The 20,814-nt window shown below is 38.0% G+C and overlaps 1 protein-coding gene and 2 long non-coding RNA genes across 4 annotated transcripts; 2 read left to right on the top strand and 1 right to left on the bottom strand.

Moving 5' to 3' along the window:
* The first annotated feature begins 293 nt into the window (after window positions 1–293).
* Window positions 294–19,654, top strand: slc6a13 (solute carrier family 6 member 13). Its single transcript, XM_051382444.1, has 15 exons — window positions 294–459; window positions 7,646–7,855; window positions 8,504–8,638; window positions 10,771–10,911; window positions 11,491–11,572; window positions 11,913–12,045; window positions 12,401–12,535; window positions 15,190–15,293; window positions 15,489–15,613; window positions 15,823–15,935; window positions 16,162–16,299; window positions 16,506–16,608; window positions 17,083–17,183; window positions 17,473–17,643; window positions 18,285–19,654. The coding sequence occupies exons 1-15, from the start codon at window positions 453–455 to the stop codon at window positions 18,447–18,449; spliced, it is 1,863 nt and encodes a 620-aa protein (XP_051238404.1). The 5' UTR covers window positions 294–452; the 3' UTR covers window positions 18,450–19,654.
* LOC127353311 (uncharacterized) lies at window positions 5,060–6,557 on the bottom strand. 2 transcript variants are annotated; one of them, XR_007881270.1, is made up of 5 exons: window positions 6,395–6,557; window positions 5,960–6,091; window positions 5,818–5,861; window positions 5,489–5,576; window positions 5,060–5,315 (listed from the first exon to the last, which is right to left on the bottom strand). It is a non-coding gene; the product is annotated as an uncharacterized LOC127353311 (long non-coding RNA). The 2 variants fall into 2 exon arrangements; XR_007881269.1 differs by having other exon boundaries at window positions 5,960–6,015; window positions 6,395–6,543.
* On the top strand, window positions 5,179–6,456 carry LOC127353312 (uncharacterized). The gene is made up of 2 exons (XR_007881271.1): window positions 5,179–5,277; window positions 5,978–6,456. It is a non-coding gene; the product is annotated as an uncharacterized LOC127353312 (long non-coding RNA).
* Window positions 19,655–20,814: the final 1,160 nt, after the last annotated feature.

Here is a 20,814-nt window from a genome sequence, read left to right on the forward strand (position 1 = left end):
TAAAATGCATATGGTTTAAGGATGGTACATATTTGCATTTTTAATTTTTTTTCAAACCAACCTCAGTGGTATTGGAGATCATTGCACATATGCATACACATGTGCACATTTCTGACCAGCCTCTACCCCATATTCTTTGCACAGAAAGGCCCTGGGAGAATGTGTGTGTCAAAAGGTTACGCAATCAGCCCACCACGCTGAGACAGCACAGACCTCTAGTGTGCTGTGGGGAGTGAGTGTGTGTGTGTGTGTGTTTGTGTGTGGGGGTGTCTGAATGGAATTGGATAAAGGGGAGGGGGGTCTTCAGAGAGGGGCAACTCAGAGGGAAAATCTCACTGCGGGCTGCACCAAAGTTCTCAGTTTCTCAGATCTCCGCCCCTCCTTGAATGTTATATAGTGAAACCTGAAACAGGAGAAGGCCTCTCTTCTTGAAACTGTCATTGTACTACATTATGAAAGGTGAGTGTTTTTCATTATGGATCATGTGATTAGATTTTTTTCCAGCCAGAGATGGATAATAAGTGAAATTATTGCTGTTTATGTGATATAATGAACATATTCATAGACATCTTAAATTTGTATGGGATTATTTATTTATTGGCAGTCATGCTCAGCTGTTGTTTTAAAGGCTCTATGGCAATGCAAATAAACCATACATGGTTTTATCCAGCTTATGAAAGGCCTGCAGTCTTAAAACATTACTAACATATTCAGGTGCAAAGATTGTGCACCCGAATCTTGGCTTTTATAACTTTGTTATGTTCAGCACAGTTAATTCCATGCTGATAATCATGTCGTTCTTAGCTGTAATCAGAAAGTAGATCAAATAGGACTAAATGTGCTGCTGATCTAAGTCAAAAGTTGCTTTTATAGAACGCAATTCATCCTCAGCCAGTACATACATTACGAAGCATTTGTAGCTCATTTCAGATTATGTTTCTCACAACTAGAGATAAATTATCAATCTGTAAAAATAGCTTTCACAGGGCATTATCATGTAAAACATGGATATTGTCTTGCAATCTAACAAATCTGGTTACACATCAAATGCTCACTATTTTTGTGACACAAAATTATTGATAGGAATTTAAAGCAGGTTGTTGAACTTCTTCGATGGTTTATATTAATTAAAGATGCCATTTTTATTCACAGCTTTAATTTGTATTTCTTTTTACACCAACCACGTTTATCTTTTCTAACTTCCATCTAGACGTACATCACTTAGTATTCAACATCCAGCAAATATAAATCTTTACGAGGCACAGGTAAACATGTGACACTGATGTCCCAACCTTATGTAACTAACCCAGTTACATATTAGCCTGCAATTTTCCAACTGTGGGAGCTTCAGTGTACTGGACATTATTATGAATATATAACTCTGAGCTGCACGTGTATAAAAGAGAAGCCAGATTACTGCCTTTGTGGGACATCACCCACAAGACCCACAGGCTCAGGTATCCAGGTAGCATTTGTTTCTATGTATATTGATATTATGAAAAAGACAAAGTAGCTTACTAAAGTATTCAGCCTTTTTTTATACCCAAGCGGGGGGGCGGCCCTCATTTACAATGACATCAAGTCAATTTACAGAAACGAAGAAATGAACTGTAATAACAGAGGAAGACAATAGCACAGCTAGTGAACAGAAAGCCTATAAAAATTCCTGATTAGGGTAGATAATTTAGATAAATTAAAACAATTAAGATGTAAAATAAAATACAGGTATGTAAACCGATTATAAGTAGAGTCTGGGAGGTTTAAAACTAAGTTTCTAGTGTATTGTTTTTGAGGAGCTTCTATATTTTGTTCCATGAGTCAGTTGCACTACATTTAAAAGCCGTCTTTCCTAGTTCAGACCTGACTTGTAGAATATCAGCCAATGAGTAGAGTGACACTGATAGGTAATTTGGTCATTTCTGACTGATCTGTCACTGTACTCTTTGGCTTTTCACTTTCACCTTACTATACTATACTTATGTTAGTTTAGGTCACTCACAAACAATAAAAACTACCCTAAAAGGAAAAAGGAACATTTTATGTGAACAATCTTGTACTTGTATGTGAAAGATGTTGCTTGTTCTAACAACCCCACAGAGAAGTATCACAGTGTTTGAGCATCTTTTGGCTCATTATGTTTTTTTCAACACTCTCATCAACCTTGTTTCCAGCCACAGCAGACATCTGTTTCCAGCAAAAAAATCTCTGCACTTAAAGTACTCTACCTGCTCAGACCAAAGTTAGTTCCATGCTGGTGAACATAGTGGTGCATTTATTAGCTAAAGACCCAGACATTTCACTCTGGACCTGGTGGGGAACAAATGGGTGCATTTAAGGATGAGTTAATATTGGACTAGTGACCAGAAGGACTACTCCAAATTAATGTTAACGTTGCCCTGTATCTGCTGGATGTGTAAATAAGCAACAAGTTTGCAAACCAGCTGGCCATATCAACTTATAGGCGATAGATTATATATCAGTTGTATTTGGTTGCCAAACAATGAGTTACTGCAGATAGTAAAGTATTTAACCATCTTACTTGATTAGATATGATAACCAGCAATCATATACCAAAAAGGCTTGCAATTAAACCTTGAGTGGAGATATGGAATTTAGAGAGCAATTTAATAGCAGCTGAAAACCTCTTTGCTACAATAAAATTGTACTTCAGGGTGTGTGACATCACTGTTGGGCGTGGTGTTAATCTCAGATTACTCCACACAAGGAGGACTACTCAGCCTATGAAAACAGTTTGAAAAATAACCCTGCTCATGTCATTAGGGTTACCACCCCAGGTGCCCCAATACTTAATATTCCTAACAGGAAGCTTTTGAAAGAAGTTAGCATTTAGGATGCAGCAAGGGGGTCCTGAATTGTATTATGGGAAATGTAGACCCATACTAGGGACTAATAGTCGGGATATCTCAGTCTCTGCTGCTGTGCCCTTAATAATCTTTTGTCTTTTTTCAGTCTCCAAACTTAATGGAAACTGCTTTTCAGTTAGCATTCAGAACAATGTCCCACATGTTCTGTATTTAACCAAAAGGATTGTGTGTGTGTGTGCAGTACCTTGGTTTTGATGTCATGGTGTTATTTAAAGAGGAAATCCGATTTCACACATCATTTTACAGGTCTTGGGGATTACTACTGGATTTATGAAAACAAAATTGTGTTAGGTCTAGTGGCTCTGGAGGGAGCAGGGAATATATGGGGCTGAAGACTAAAATCATAAAAATGAAATAAGTTAGTTAGTGGAGTTAGAGAGAAGCTAGTCTTTAGCCTGCTCCTCATCTCTGCTTTAGTCTTGCAGCTCAAGGCTGCTACTGGGATAACAAATCTAAATCTCCAGCAGCCAAGTTGCATTGTGGGTAACAGAAGAAGAATGCTTGGAATAAAAAAGAAATTTGATCATTTTTGTTCAACTGTCCATTATGTGTCTATCAATGTTGTAGAGGAGCAATGATAAATCAGTGCAGCACTATTTTAAAGACCGTGGGTGTATAAGGACAAAAGAGAGCACATGATGTCCAAGAAGTCAGCCACACATTCATTCAATCATTCAATAGGTCAGTCTGTCAGTCACTCACTCAGCCACTTGCTCAGTCAGTCCACAGCTTTTCAGAGAGAGGTGAAGTTGGCACTGTGTCCTGGGATAAAGCTCCACTGTGCCTCAGTGAGGTCATTCTGAATCTTGGCATGTTTTCTCACAGAGGGCCTGTCCTCTAACGTTCTATGTATGAAAACTATTTCAGCCCATGCTACTATAAATAATGATATTATTTAGCCTCACCTATTTAAAGACTGTTTGAAATGAGGTATTTGGCCCGTGTGTTGAGCGCCTCAGCATCCACAAAGAAACTGTGAAAAAGTGAGGCAAACTGTGATCTGGCTGCAAGGCCAGTGTGGATTCTCATTTGCCAGCACAGAGCAGCAGTCCTCCTCTGCCTTTGTTGCACCAAGATTTCATTCCCACCAAGTATACCTTCTGAAAACAAGGGGCTCTATTTTTACCTCAGGCCACAATTTGGCTCCAGTATGGAGAGTTTGGCACCTAAAACCCATCCAACCTCCAAACCGATGCACACAGCACACACAGTCACACTTGTGCTCCACCTCTGCCCTTTGCCAGTGGGAGCACATTCCTAAAGGTGGCTTCACACAAGGTTTCTGGCTAAATGGGATTTCCATCCCGTGTTGTTTTCAGAACTGAACTCAAAAAACCGACAGCCTCATTGGTCCCGTGGGACCAGGTCACCCAACATGTAATGTGTTTGTTTGTGTGGATGTGTTTAAGATAAAGGAAGGGAAGGAAGTTTGACATGGATTCTTGCAACTGAATCAGTGTGAGCATGTCTCCTGCAGACTGATGACCAATTTGTTTGAATTTGGACTGCAGCAGCAACCACAATGTGCCTCAGAGAGAGGAAAGGGGTAACAGAATGGCTGGTGAGAGGCCTATTAATGCAACCTGACAGGAGTGAGCACAGTCTGTGAGTTGTCTGTTTCCTCCACAGAGAGAAATTCTTTCAGCAGCACAGACCCCCAAACGGTCTGGCCGAGAGCTTGACTAACTTCAAATGTGGTCACGTAACATCAAGCCATTACTGACCTCATCCAGCACAGAAAAAGTGACATACATTACATTATAGCCCATATAAACATAAACAGACATATTTGGCACGTCACGTGCACAGTGCGAATTCTCCTTGAGAACTAGCCAGGGTCCTGAAATTCCTTCTCCCTCCAGGTCTTAAGTGCATTTAATCTTAAAATAGATCCCCCTTTACTAGGCAAGGCAATATATTTATATTTCATTACAAGGAAACGTACACAGCTAAAAGTCGTGAGTTGAATTAACTCCCACAGAGTTGATTTTTCAGGCTTTAATTTAGCTGAGTTCCTTCTTTTACTCGCAAAAGATTAGGTTATATTAACACAGACTGACACTCTGAGTTACATTTTTAACTATTGGGTGGAGTTAATTTTACTCCCTTAAGTGTAAAATCTACACTGAACATTTTTTAATATTAATTATAACAATTAATTACAATAATCTAAATCATTTTCAAAAATAACATTTATTTTTGCATTTTCATGTGTGAAACAATGCACAATCCTATCGTCATATAAATCACACAAATTAAAGGCAAAATGTGCTTTGAAATGTTCATCAAGTGGCTTCAGGGAGCGGTTTGCCTGGCATCAAAAGAGATGCTTATCCATGGTGATGTAGAAGCTGTCGATCCAGTTCTTCTGACGCCCCCAAACGGCGAGGAGGTACGGTCGCCGAGATGATCCTCCAAACTGTAGCATGGCTGAGATTGAGAGAAGGAAACAGATAGAGAAAACTGCATTATTGAAGTGATTACTGAAACATCACCCTGGCTAGTGTGAGAAAGGAAAGCCCATGAAGACAATTTCATCCATTTTAACAATCCTGATTTACACACGTGGCTAAGAAAGTGATGTGACAAAGTATTATAATCACCTTAATAGTTTTTGGAGACTTCGGTCCCCCAGGTGGTGGTGGTGAAAGAAGATGTATCAGCAACAACAGGGAGGCAGTTTCTTGTAGGCTGAGGACAAAGAGTCACAAGAATAAAATCATAACTCTTCAAATGTAATACTTTGATAATAATAATTTGAATGAGAACAAAGAGGCATTATGAGTCCATCTATTGCTCATATTCATTACAAAAATCAGATCAATTTTGAGGGACAAACAGAATAAACCGAATTCATAAAATAATGAATGAAGCAACTGTAACCGCAGTTATAGAAAATGATTTTAAAACAAGAAAAACAAATACAACTCACTTGTTTCCCCATCAGAGAGCCTTGGCTTCGGGAACAAATATAGTCTTTGAGAAAGAAGATATTGATTAATTATTCATTATAAACTACTACAAGAAATACTTACAAATTTCAAGTTATTCTAAACATTACATTTCATTCTTACCAATCCTTTTGTATCCAGGAACCTTGGGAAGGTGGAGAGGACATCAACATTTCTACCTGGTTCATTAACACAGACATCAGATACAGCACGCTGCGACACCTTTTTGGACCCCTGTGGCCTCTGTATGTTAAACTGTGGTGAAGGCAAAAAAAAGGGCAAGCAACTAGCTCTAACCTCAAACAAGATTTTATACAGTAAAAACCAAACATTTTATTTATCATTGCTTTGAGCTTGCATGTGAATTGTTGTCAAACAGTTTGAGTTGGTGACTAACGGTTAGCTAGCTGCCACAGACGGCTAACTAAATGTTAGCTGTTCAGTCCTGACAACAAACGAGGCTTTGTAAGTAAAACTTATTCTCTGTAGGTGTTTTATTGTACATACTAAAGTTCACAGCATCCATCGTTTCACTGGGGTTGACTTAACTGCACTTACCGTGTAGAGCTGCACGAGTGGAGGGAAACGGTGATAGCTCGTCCTTCACCGAAAAAGTTAAATGCGTTTCTTCTGTGGGCGGAGTTTAACTACACCTACACGGAGTTGGTTTGGCTATGACTGATGTACAACTCCCAACACTGAACAACGTTTAAATCAGAAAGGGTTCAAATTACACTGTGGGAGTGAAAAACTACTCGGAAATGTTTAACCCTGAAATTTCATCATTCCAATTTTTGCTGTGTAATTGGCTTTACATTAAAAAAAAAAAAAAAAAAAGCATGTGCAGAAGAATATCATGAACACAAGACAATGTACTAGTAACAGAAGGAGGACACACACAGTGACCCATCTTAAGCTTTTAAAAACATTTAGTTTGCTGTTGAATGTGGACACAGCTGTGACACATCTCAGGTTTTCAGGCAAAGAAAAGTAACCAAAAGCACCCTCATAGGATCCGTAGGTACAATTAAAAAACAGTGCTACATGTATTTATATTTAATCCTACCTGATAGATTCAATTGGGTCCAAGGACTACTGAGTGAAATTTGAAGTTGCTTCGGTTTTGTACTGCATAAACACGGGCGGTTGCATTTAGAATTCGCAAATTGTGCAAATGCATATAATTTTGGATGGTAAAGTCTCATGGAAATGTGTTAGACTGAAGGAGTGTGAAAAGATCAGGGTGATAATTCAATAGGATCATTAACTGGCTACGTTGAATCATATTTGAATGATATGGTATGGTCATGTTATATTATCCTTAAACAATCATGATTTGGAGAAAATTTTGTTACAAACTAAACTGAAGTTCTTCACATGTAAAGAGTTCCGACTGACGTAAAGCCTAAAAAGAAAACAGCGTTCATTTGATTCCTGTTGGTGACATTTTGTGTACATTTGCCATGTTGTGATATAGTATATCTGGATATCTTAAAAATGTGAATGTGGTGATGCTGATTCTAGTCAGTCCCAGCCCTTTGCTATTCAGACACAGAAGATGTTGTTGAAATTTACAAATAAAAACTGCTGTAGCACATTACTATGGGGTTGTCTCTTTAATTCTTCATCAAAGGGATTGCCTCAGAAAAAAAAAGAAAAGAGGAATCAGATATGCTTCTCCAGCTGCATGCTGCCCTGCAATGACCTTTGGACTTTTGCCATCCCGCAGGCTTTATCTATGTCTTTTGCCCCATTCCCTCTTTGTAATTTTTGCTTTTCTCCTCCACTCTTTCTCTTTGTAACCCTCAGGGCACACAGATGACATGGAGAACATGTCTAAGGTGGAGCCCTCCAATGGGCACAGCAGGCCGCTGGACATCGTGCCCAGTACAGAGGAGAAGATGACAGACAGGGGTCAGTGGGGCAACAAGCTTGAGTTTGTTCTGTCAGTGGCCGGAGAAATTATTGGCCTGGGGAATGTCTGGCGTTTCCCCTACCTTTGTTATAAGAACGGAGGCGGTGAGTGCTGGAATTACTTATCTCTGGTTTGTTGTCTCGCTGCTTGTTCAACACAAAAGCTTGAGTTTCTGCATTTAGTCATTTATTTACGACACTGGTGCACACATTTTGTCGTTGGTGTTTGATCTCAAAATGTCCCACCAAAAAACACAAGGAAATCCCGTCTTTACATTTGCTTGCAACCCAACTCTGTTGCAGCTAAGCTTCTAAGAAAAGATTATTTTGAATTAGCTTAAGAGGTGGTAATGCACAGGTTAATATGTGATCTATTCCAAAGATATGCATTGCTCAATGAAGGACATGGTTCACTGAAAACAGGAAAAAAGCCAGACTAATTTTGGCACACAGTTACCTAATGTCTGATAGGGGCTCACTGACAAAGAATAACACCTGCACTCAGTAAAATCTTTTTTTAATGTCCCATAGGATATAAAATTGTTTGATTATTTCTTCTGCTTAAATAATATTTTGTATGACATTTTGCAATTTTTTACCTAGAAACCTTTATTAAACATTTAAAAACTTTAACATTTATTTGCAATGTGTTTGATTCATTTTATAACAGTTTGCACCTGTCTCTGCATCACTCGAGACCATATTAAAGATGGCTGAGTTAGCTGTTCCTTTAATCTGCGTGTGCTTCTACAGGTGCCTTCTTCATCCCATACCTCATCTTCCTGTTTGCTTGTGGGATCCCAGTCTTCTTTCTGGAGACATCTCTGGGTCAGTACACCAGTGAGGGCGGTGTAACCTGCTGGAGGAAAATCTGCCCTTTGTTTGAAGGTAATCTACCTATTTCCTTAAGAAAGATAGATTAATGGATGTTCAGTGATGTTAGAAAACGTTGGTGCCATGCATTCCCAATTTCTGTTTATTTTACAATGTTATGACATAATTAGGTGTTTCCTGTGCTTTGTAAAAGTGTATGTGTGGGGTAGCATCAAGCATGATGTTTTTAATGTAAATATGTAATGACCTAATGATCATTGTAATCTTATTATTTTGAAACAATGAGTTGCTTGAGTACCACACAGCACCCATACAAAGACTGCATGTGAACAGAGCATTGAAAGTGCACAACAACGTGGGATGACAGTGGAATTTCAGGCATGTGCTTGCAATATGTTTATGTGCATATATTCCATTTCAGTGTACGCCATGTGCAATTGTGTACATACAGTATATGTACTCAGTGTGACTTAGTGTGTGTCTGTGTGGATACATGCGTGTTCAGGGGTGGATCTAGAGGTGGTAGCATAGGGTGGCAGCGGCCATCCCTTAAGAAACAGTTTGGTGTTAAATTCTGTCAAATTTTACACATACATTTAGATTAATAAGTGCTGAAAAATAACACATAGCATTTAATAATCTGTTATGGACACATTTTAAACTATGTAATAGGCTCAAGTTAAATGAAAAAAATAATGTATTTGGAAAAATGTATGAAGATTTGGAAATGATAAAAATTATATTATTATAAATTTGAAATGTATAGATGTCTAATGCCATCTTTAATGTCTATGAATTTCTATTCAGTGCTTTACGAATGTGCCACAATAATGTAATATTTTTGAGTTAAAATATCTTCATTGAGGAATTTTCCACGTAAAAGTAAAAGTCAACAATTCAAGGTTATTTTATTGACATTTACAATGCAAGGTTGTAGAATGAAATTGTTACAGATAGAGTTACAGAATTCAGATACAGTTCCTTTTATGCTACTTTAAAAAAAAATAATAATAATTGAGGAGTCTGAAAAAAAAAAAAACTGATGCAAACAGGGGAGTGTGTCTTTGCCTCTTTTTTCCTAAAATCAATAATCAGATCCTTTATTTTGCTGACGTTGAGCAGTAGGTTGTTTTTCTCCCAATATTAAGTCTTATCATTGTTTGAAATCTGGCCAATTAAAATATATTTGTGATTTAAATATATTTCTGCCAACCCTTAAAGTCTCTATGCCACCCTCTTGCCACCCCATGAATATTTCTCTAGATCTGCCTCTGTGCGTGTCAAACAACCAGAATGCATGTGACACAAAGACAGATGTTTGATGGGGAAGCATTGTTGCTGCTGCCAAGCAACCAACACTGGCTAATGTTCGGTTTTCTGCCTTCAAATAAATCTGTAATCAGCCATAATTACAACCCAGAGAGGATGACAGCTGGCGGAGAGTCGAGTCAATTGTGCAGTCTTGTGTTGGAACAAGCACTTAACCTAGAAATTGTGTTATAAATTTACCCTGTATTTAATCTACTCTACTGTGATGCAGTCATTTTAACGGAGGTTTAATCAAATACTGCAAAGATGTACATTTTCCAAGGTTAAACTATGCCTCTGTCTATACTGAATGGCACTGTCAGGGAGCTCTTGATTCAAAATCATTTCTGTGAGGCACTTGAGATAAACTGAAGCTACAAATATATTTCAAATGAAATTGAATTTGTAGTGTTCTCAGGCTGCTTACGAATAACATCCTGCAACCAAACAACAGTACGCTCACTGCGAGCCAAAGTCTGCTTGTTTCATGGCTTCTCAGTGTGCAAGACAAGTTCTTCAATACAAGATGTATCACAATATTAAAGCATACCTCTGTGGAAATAAATCAAAAATAGTCATGTCACATAGCTATATAGTGTACACTTAGTTATGTCGCAGTGTTTTTGAGTTCCTGGTGATGGTAGGGAGAAGTGAAAGAGATTTTGTGAAAATGTCAATAAATTAAGATGAGCTCGCTGCACGTCTCACGCCGATCGAAGCCATTATGCAGTTTCTCATTGGTCACAGCTCCCACCCCTCCCCCTCTTTTTTTTTTAAACAAGCTGCATGGTTGCATTTTGTTTTTGGTGGAGGAGTGGTGGCTTTGAATTAATAAAAACTGCTGCACTGACTTGTAAACTTGATGTTTTTTCTTCTAGGAGTGGGTTACGCCACCCAGGTGATTGTTGCTCTGCTTAACATCTACTACATCGTTGTGTTAGCCTGGGGCATCTTCTACCTGTCCAACTCCTTCACCTGGGATCTGCCCTGGGCCTCTTGCAACAACTCCTGGAACACAAGTGAGATACAGGACACTAGCACACTGGGCCAGACTAAAATTTCTTTGCCATGAATATTTAAACAGACATTCATTATTTCCCCCTGAGGATGAATTATAATAACTAAACTTTAATCGCCAGACTTTCCATCTTGTAGTATTAACAGATAAAACATTAGTTAATTTGTCTAATAAAACTACAATAATGACTTTCCCATTAGCTCTGCTTGACTTTCTAATTATCAAATGTTATCGTGCTAACACTCCAGACTAAGATTGGTGAACATGGCAAACATTATACCTGGTAAACACATTTTAGCATTGAATTGTTTACATGGCTATAGATTTATATATATATATATATATATATATATATATATATATATAAGTTAATGTTGTACATACTGCTGTTTTATTTCTGGAGTTCCTCTTCATCATTTAGTTTAATTTTATCTTAAAGGAGCGAATGTTCCTGCACCATTTCACTCCTCCTTCTCAGTGGTGGCATTGTTTCGCTTGCCTGTGTGTAACTTGGAAACCTCAGAGAAAGCTTGGATTTCTTCACAGGATTGAATGTCTTTTTGTCTTTCCTTCATTCAAGATTCCTGTATGGCATTTCAGAGGGGAAATAGCTCCATCAATCACCATGAGAACACCACCTCTCCTGTCATTGAGTTCTGGGAGTAAGTGTCTTTTTGTTTGGCCATGTCCTCACATGGCCTTAGGTGCCAACAAGTTTACCAAATATTCAACTTAACGAGTGATTTAATCTTGTGTTTCATCTTAAAATCATACAAGATGTCGCCTGTTTTAAAAATGTATGATTGCTAGACTACATTCAACTTTTACATTCTGTTACATGGTCTTTTGAATTGCTTATAAACCCTCGGTTTCTTAGCTCTTGAGAGCATATAAAAAAATGCTATACTGGAAAAGTTGTCTGTATAAACAAATTGAATGTGGCATATAATGAATTCAAGATAAAAACATTTCTAATGCTTACCCTATTTGTGTGTGCCCCAGGCGAAGAGTGCTGAGAATTTCCTCAGGTATTGATCACATTGGCTCTCTGAATGGGGACCTGGTTCTCTGCCTGGCCATTGCGTGGGTAATTTGCTACTTCTGCATCTGGAAAGGAGTCAAGTCTACTGGCAAGGTGAAACCTCTCCTCAATTCAGATATTCACTATACAGTAATCATATCATATTATCAATAGTATTCTTTAGCAACACTGTTCATGCCTTTTGGTTTTATAATGATTATTGCTGTGTGGTTAGGCCTTTCCTCATACATGCTGGAAGTGAAGCATTTCATTATAGTAGGAGACCTTCTCCTACTTTGGGCAGCTACCTAGTTTTAACCACTTTCAAAACATTGTCATATATTTAATACAATATAACAGTACATTTTTAGCCTAAACACATTATTAAAGGATTAAGAATTTCTGAGAGGCCTTGTCATGAGTCTTGTATACACGTATGTGATTAAGAGGCTCTGCTGTTTTCTTTCAGGTGGTTTACTTCACAGCCACCTTCCCCTATGCAATGCTACTGGTCCTGCTGATAAGAGGGGTCACCCTGCCAGGCGCCTCCAGGGGAATCCACTTCTACCTGTACCCTGACCTGGGACGGCTGTCTGACCCACAGGTAGGCTGGAAATTAACTTGGTTTTATATGTATGTATGGCTGGTACAATGATGTCATGTCTATCAGTCTTTTAATACTACTGAAAATGCTTTGATGTCTTAACATTAAAATTGGTACAAACTGGGCACAGTACTGCCTCCGGATACCAAGCCCAACAGATTATCGGGTATTTTCAGCATATTCTTTAAAACTTGGAGTTATTTCCAGGTAATGTCCAACAAACTTGACCTTCCAGGCTCCTTAAAGCTGCCACCTCTGCTGTTTTAGTTCACAAAGATAATCATAACAGATAATGTGCCAGTCTGGCAAAACAGTTGTTGAACGTAACTCTGGGAGCAGGGATACAGAGGGTAACCAGCGACCCAAAATTTGTCAGTTAAACCAGGACCATGTGGAGGAAGTTGCTATAAATTGAGATGATTGTTAATCGTTGTGTGTAAGGTAGGCAGTTTAGGTATTAGAAACTTTTTATTGACTTTCCCGTAGGAACAAATACAAGACATTTTATTTGATAAGATAGCTATTTACTTGAACGTTTTCTTACACCCTTTGTCTGAACGTGCTCAGGAAAGCCAGGCTGTCAGTAGGTCCTTGTAATTGCCTTCCTATAAGATCTGATCTGCTGTTGCTTTGGTTGAGGTGCAGTTAAGTTTAGGCAACTAAAAGTACTTGGATATGGTTAGGGAAAGATTGTTGTTTTTGTTTTCCAGCCTGTAACTTTACTGTAGAGCAATACCGTTAATACTCTCACTACTCTCATAGTGTAATTTTGGCCACAGCAGACAAAGTTAACTACTATGCTGTCCATAGTGGAGCAATTAGCAGCTAATGAACCAGATCATTTTATGAGATATTTTAATTTAATTTAATATTCTAAATTTGTGCCGTATTTGCTATCAGTTTTGCCATATCAACTTAAAAGGTGTGGATAATTATTTCTGTGTTGCAATCACAGCTTGTTTCTGCTGCCTCCAAGTGGCCTGGAAAATTAGATAATGCCAGTTTAGGAGGACAGGATTTGCATCCATCCATCCACTCCTGTGACATTTTGTGGCTGTTTAGCATCACAATACTTCCTGCTTTTGCACTGAACATAAACATTAGTTGCCTTAAGCACACAAGCAGTGCTGCCATCAATTATTCTCTGGGGAACAGTGTGATTTAATAATGTGTCCAGCAAAATGGCAAGACTTATCCACTAGCAGTGGAGAGAGAAAGAGAGTGGACTGGGAATAGCGGTGGTAAAGGGGACTTATCATTTCTTCTTTCCTTGCTGCTAGATTGCAACCAGTGAGAAAATCTAAAAGAGGGGGCCTCCTCAGTCCCACTCATGTCTCTGGGGAATGAATACAAGCCCTGTCTGTGCAGGCCAAGACTATCTAGGCTGGTGGAGTTGGTGCCTAGGGAATACCTGGCTTTGTCTAATGTTGTGTCCAGAGCTTGTGTTGTTGGTTGGACCCCTAGTCAATCAGATCTTCAATGCTGGCTGCCAGCTATCTAAAACATGCCCCAGTGCCCTGGAAGCACTTTACCAGAATTGCAAGCATTAAGAGAGGCCTTATTTGAATTTTGAAGTGTGAGTGAATGTTCAAAGAGAGGGTTGAAAAGTGCTGCACTTTATGCCTCAGAGAGACTGGCTGGATAAAAGGCTTTGCTGGGTGGGTGATGTCAGTATCGTGGGGTTGAGAGGGATAGAGTTTTAGGATTTGATAGATTAATTGGGAGTTTGATTGTCTTTTCAAAAAGAGATTAGGCTGTGGGTCTGTTCCTCTTTCATTAAGAAGTGCACATACATGGTAGACTGTGTGAAAATCAAGCTCACAATGAACAACACTAAATTGAAAAGGCTTCACAATAAACTTTTCTGTGACTCAGGTGCTACTATGATGGAGAGCAGTTCCCAACACTTGATGCAGAAAGAATTTAGTGTTACCTTTATATTGTTAATGAAATAGTCCTTGTCATTACAACTCCATACTGTATTTATTCTGTATGTGAGAGCTAATGTAGCTCAGAAGGCCCTATTAGTTCAGCTATATAATAAACTGGTTTGGTAACAGATAAGCTGTGGGTTTTGTGGCTGTGTGGATTGAATCCAGTCTGAATGAATAAATGTACAGTGTTTCTCAAAAATGCGCATTTTCAAAATTGACTTTTATACGTATTTATATAAATGTTTGGTACACTGCAATACATGCCGCATATACAATACTTATTTAGCAGATAGAATGGAAGGTCCAGTTTGTAACATTTAGGATGATGTATTGAACAAAATGGAACATAATATTCATAGGTATGTTTTCATGAATGTAAAATCATCTGAAAATAAGAATCATTGCATTTTTGTTACCTTAAAATGAAACGTTTTTATCTACAGTTGCAACTAACTGGCTGTAGCTAGGGCATTCTCCTACACAAATCACCGGCTGTTCTCATTTCCAGGTTGTCAAATACAGATCCAAGCGGTGTTCAGTTGGTTGCAAACTTTACTGCTAGATGCCATTAAATCCTACACACTGGTCCTCACATAGCATAATAAAAACCTGAAACAAAGGGAAAAAAATGTTTTAAAAAAATGTGTTTAAATTATTGTTATTTTTCCCTTTTAAATCTATTTCTTTGATTTGATTATATGGTTTCCATTCTGTCCTAAGGTATGGATGGATGCTGGAACTCAGATCTTCTTCTCCTATGCTATCTGCCTGGGTTGCCTCACCGCCCTTGGAAGCTACAACAAATATAACAACAACTGCTACAAGTAAGGACTGAAATGACCGTGTATTTGGCATTATTATGAACGACATAACACCACCTCTCTATTCTGTCTTAAATGTCAGTAAAAATCAAACCTGTTGTCTAACCACAATAGTTGAGACAATGCTGGGTACCATTCTCAACCCATTAAAACAAGCATTTCCTACTCATCATATGCCCCCTTCTGTGTTATTTCCAGGGATTGCCTGTCCCTCTGTTTCCTGAACAGTGGTACCAGTTTTATTGCAGGTTTTGCCATCTTCTCTATCCTGGGCTTTATGTCTTACGAGCAGAACGTACCCATTTCAGAAGTGGCTGAATCTGGTTGGTTTTTCTTTTACTGTTCAGAAAAAAACTCAACCTGTTATAATATCCTCAGGGAGACAATCTGTGATATGTTCTTTAGCGAAGAGCTTGTATTTCTACTGGTTTAACCTCTGTGGTTTTAATAATAATGATGATATGGTACTAGCAAGAATGACCAATAATGGTATCCTTAATGAGAAAATGAATTTAAAATCTGTCCATCTTAGGTCCAGGTTTGGCCTTCATCGCCTATCCTCGTGCTGTGTCCATGATGCCTTTCTCCCCTCTATGGGCCTGCTGCTTCTTTATTATGATTGTCTTTCTGGGACTGGACAGTCAAGTGAGACTAACACATGCACCACACAAACAGAGAATTCCAATAATACAGTTTCAAACATAATTCTTTCAAAGCACCATGGGTTATTTATCAAGCGATTGTGCACGATTTGCTTAAATTTTGCTTGCTTGGTACCATTTTAGGTCAGCAGCACATATACTCTCACATGCACAAACAAACAAACATACATACATACACACAAACTCATACTTTTTTCTTTTCTGATCAGTTTGTGTGTGTGGAGAGCCTGGTGACAGCCATGGTGGACATGTATCCCTCCACCTTCCGGCGTAAAAACCGCAGGGAGCTCTTCATCCTGGCAGTGGCTATTGTGTCCTTCCTCCTGGGGCTCATCATGCTGACAGAGGTTGGTGTCACTGACCTCAACAGTTTTTTTACAGAATAAGGATGTAATCTTTCCCATAGCAGGGCAACTTTACTGTACACCTCAGATTTCAGAATTACCATTCAGAAACTATTATTATGACACTTCTACCTACAACAGCATCTTGTTAGCAATAAACAGGAGATTCCCCTAAAGTCACTTTACATCCACCATCTCTGTTTCCACAGGGAGGCATGTATGTCTTCCAGCTCTTTGACTACTATGCAGCCAGTGGGATGTGCCTGCTCTTCGTGGCTATTTTTGAGACTGTTTGTATTGCTTGGATTTATGGTGAGTGTGTTAGCCAGGCTATTTGGGAATGCATGAATGGGGGTATTTAAAAGACAAAAGCTTTATTCTCACTAGGCACTATTCATCCCTGTCCGCACTGCCCTCAACATTCAGCCTATCAATAAAAAGGAAATGTTCTTTTTTTGCCTCACCCACAGAATGAGAGGTATAAGGCTGAGTGAGCAGGGTGTTTTTTTATTGGTATATTTAATTAATAAAAAAGAATATAATAAATAATATTATTAATTCAATTCATTTATTAATATAAAATAATTAAATGAGCAAAAATCTCAATAAAGTACCCCACTGTATTAAAGCGGATCTTATGGTTGCTAAGCAGTCATTTCTGTGAGAGGCGTGTGATGTGTGTCTTTTTACATTTCTACTGTTCAAAGAGAGCAAATCTTGACACAGATGATTGTTAGATATTGATGAATTCTCCAATGTGTTTCCCTCATTTCTCTCTGATTATAGGTGCCGACCGTTTCTATGACAACATAGAGGACATGATTGGCTATCGGCCCAGCCCTGTCATCAAATACTGCTGGCTTTTCTTCACCCCTGCAACATGCTTTGTGGGTTTCACATTATGCTTCAATATGCAAGCTTTTACACTTCTCTCCTAAAAGAAGAGCAGCCTCTGCTGGTCAACACTGAAAATACATTTCAATATGCAAAATAACAAATAGCCAAATAATCTGGCATTCTTGGTCTTGGTAGCTTAAAAAATAAGATATGGATTAAGGTTAAGTTTAATGATTATTGTCAGCTATTCACTGAACATGTTTACCAGTATTTCAAATATTCAGATATCAGTGTTGCAAAAGCAGTGCATGAAATATATCTCAATGTTTCTGTTATCAGGGAACCTTTGCTTTCGCCTTGATCAAGTACTCACCTCTTAAGTACAACAATGAATATGTATACCCATGGTGGGGCAATGGCATAGGCTGGATCCTGGCCCTTTCCTCCATGCTGTGCATCCCTCTCTGGGTAGCAGTGAAACTGTACTACACCCCTGGAACACTGAGAGAGGTAAATTTTACCTAAAAAATGCAAATGAATAACTGTCTCTGCCTTTGTGATTTCAGACTAATGAGAAAATGGGTTGCTCATAGTGATGAACCCACAGCCAATTATCACCCCTCTCTACAGTCCCCTTTGCTTCTACTACAGAGTGTTTAAGCCCATTGTGTTGGTTTTACGGCACACTTGCACTGACCTGTTTCCAGCAGGCAGTTATGTTCAAAGTTCTGATAAACCGACTGTACACTGCCTGCCCAGTACCAAATGGCAGACAAGCAAGGTTAGCAACTAGCTGAACATAGCAGAGTATTTAACATCCAAAGAGCCAGATATTTTTTCTTCAGAAGTTGTTGGAAACCAAAACAGAGCTAAAATATAATGCTGTTTTATTTTTATTTTATTCTAAAGTAACAAAAACATAACAATTCTTGTTTTCAGGTGATAATACACTAATGAAAACATGGCTATGAATATCCTCCTAAATGTTCCACTCTGGACCTTTAATGTTACTTATTACAGTCTTAATAAGATAGACACTAATGTGGTTTCCTATATATGAATCATTTTGTGTTAAAATGAATAGTCATCTTTTTTCTCAACATGGAAATCACAACACGTGTTCCACTGTTTAATGATTTTTTCTTTCACAGCGCCTTGTTATCTTGACCACTCCTTCCACTGAGTTACCGAAGACAAAGCAGGAACAGGAGAAGCTGCTGGCCATCTTTGCAGCAGACGGCGACAGCCTCCATCAGAAATCACCTCCCACTAAGGACGGCTACTTCCCTGTTGATGAAAAGGAGTCTCATTGCTAGAGACTTGAGGGTTGGAATCAGTGCCTTGCAGGGGTCAAAGGTCACTCCTCAGCTTTGACACTCTTTCTGGCCCCATCCAACTCTCTCTGCAATACCTCACCAGAGAAAGTGGAGAAACAGGCACAGTGCAGACTTTAAGAGTCACCTGACCTGTAACTGCTGATCTGCTGCTGGAGCTTTCTCCTTTGTACATTGCCTTCAACATACAGTATGATGGCATCAGCAATCTTACTTAAAGAGTTACATCCTTTTTTTGGAGAGTTGGTTACCATCTCATTTGCCAGTGGCAGAGTCACATGTACATTTAAAAAAATGTGGCCATTGTTGTTAAACAGTGGCTGAGAATTTACATTTGATCGTGTCTGCTTTCTAAGGAAGCATTTTTTTCTGTTATGGACATCTCTAATGTTCAGTTAGTCTGACATGACATTCCAGTTACTTTATTGATTCTAACATCTGCTGCGAATGGAGCACAAGAGGTGTCACATGAGTGCACACATCATAACATTTCACTTGAATAAAAGCTACAGTTTGTGTATTTAAAAGCACTTCTGTAATGCATACAGTATTGTGTATTTTATCCATCAGTCCAATCATGGTGACAGATCTGTTTTTACTGTATGGTGTGGATGTAGAGAGTTATCATCTCAGGATGTGAGGTTTATTAATAAAAAAAAGCATCCTACAAAAGCATACTAATAACCAATGCTTGAGAATGCAAGAATTGGATTTCAGATTTAGCTGAACTGACCACAATTCAACTCAATTAAGCTTTGTTGTTGTCTAACAATTGTTATTATGTTCATTTGTTCAATTCGTTTTTATTTCTCTTGCTTTACTGAACATTGCAGAGTTGCATGAATATGCTTTTTCTCTCTCAATCTTCTGAGTATTGACATGATTTTTATTTAGTCAGTTTCGCCTTATCTCTAATGCATTGAATGGTATGAAATTAAAATGAAGGAGACAGTTATGCCACTTAGATATTATGAACAGGCTGATTGAAGTGTTTCATTTCAAAATGAATATCTCTCTCGTCATCTCTTTTTCTGCTGTATAATAATGAATTTCAGCCTGTGTTTCTTTAGATGTTGGAATGAACATATGATCATTGATTACTGATAAGGAACACTTTTCCATATATAACTTTTATATGCTAAAATTATTTTTTATGACTGAATAAAAATAGCTTCATTTGTAACAAACATTCCTGTTGAAACATATGTTTAGATTTTGTGGGACATACAATTCATTATTCAGTACATGAATCGTCTTTATCTTTTACATTTATATGTTCTTTGTGATGATCAAGAGAGGTATTCTAAATTTTAGCAACACAGTCCTCATTTATAATAAAATCTCATTCTTAGATAATATTGCCTCACTTGCTAACAGCTAATCTTTTAAAGTTCCTAAAGTATTTAGGAATCTGGAGATGTATTGGTGCATCTAAGACATTGCACAATGTGTATGTACATGTGCAACAAAGTAAAATACAATATATTTTATCTTGTAGGCAGGTGGAGAGTAATTGATTAGCACTTTACAGTCTACTGTGTTTTGAAGCCTAAATGTTAAGCATTGCCAAGTTAGTGCAATGTATGTTCCATTAATCAATTTTAATATAGTTATTATATACAATACGAAACATATTAAACACAATACAATGTAGTATACACAATTATATATATTTCTAGACCCGATGTATGAAGATTTGCTGCTACAGCCCACCTAACCTAACCAATAACACATTATATAATTCATTGTTTTTTAATGTATATTATCATTAGATTTTGATCTAAACTTGCAAGAGTTGCAACATACCTTATATTCGTCTATCTCTGTTCTCAAAGTGCTATCTGTTATGCAGCTTTAATAGATTTGTCATGCAGTTTCACAGAACTCAACATAATTTAGATGGAGTCCATCAGTTCTAACCACTTAAATAGATGCATTTGTCACTACAATTTCAGTTTCTGTTTTATATTATTTCCTGTCTGTGGAATACTTTTCTAAGGATAATTTACTTCCCTACCCCACACCTTCAAATCAGCAGGGTTTTTTTGTGTTTGCCGAGACACAAGAGGTCTGAATGGCTTGTATAAGACGTTATTTATAGTCACTGGCGTTGGGGAAATGGTGTGACTAACACAAATCAGCTTTACACTGTTGTTTTTCACATCTCAAAGTACTGAATATCTCCAGAAATATTAGGAAATTACTTATTAGAGTGGAGCTATGAGCTACTGAGCATCAATGATTTGGTGTAACACCAGGTGAAACTGTTGCAACAGTTTTCTATTAGATATTCCAGTCAAAAAATAGTTAGAATAAGTTAATGAGTAATTTAAGTTATTAAACTTAA

This window comes from Dicentrarchus labrax, unplaced genomic scaffold (assembly GCF_905237075.1).
Source record: "Dicentrarchus labrax unplaced genomic scaffold, dlabrax2021, whole genome shotgun sequence".
NCBI classification, from domain to species: Eukaryota; Metazoa; Chordata; class Actinopteri; family Moronidae; genus Dicentrarchus; species Dicentrarchus labrax.

Coding starts and splice junctions, on each gene's coding strand:
- slc6a13 (XM_051382444.1), top strand. Junction 16,300..16,505: donor GGCTCATCATGCTGACAGAG/GTTGGTGTCACT, acceptor CTGTTTCCACAG/GGAGGCATGTATGTCTTCCA. Junction 16,609..17,082: donor TTGTATTGCTTGGATTTATG/GTGAGTGTGTTA, acceptor CTCTGATTATAG/GTGCCGACCGTTTCTATGAC.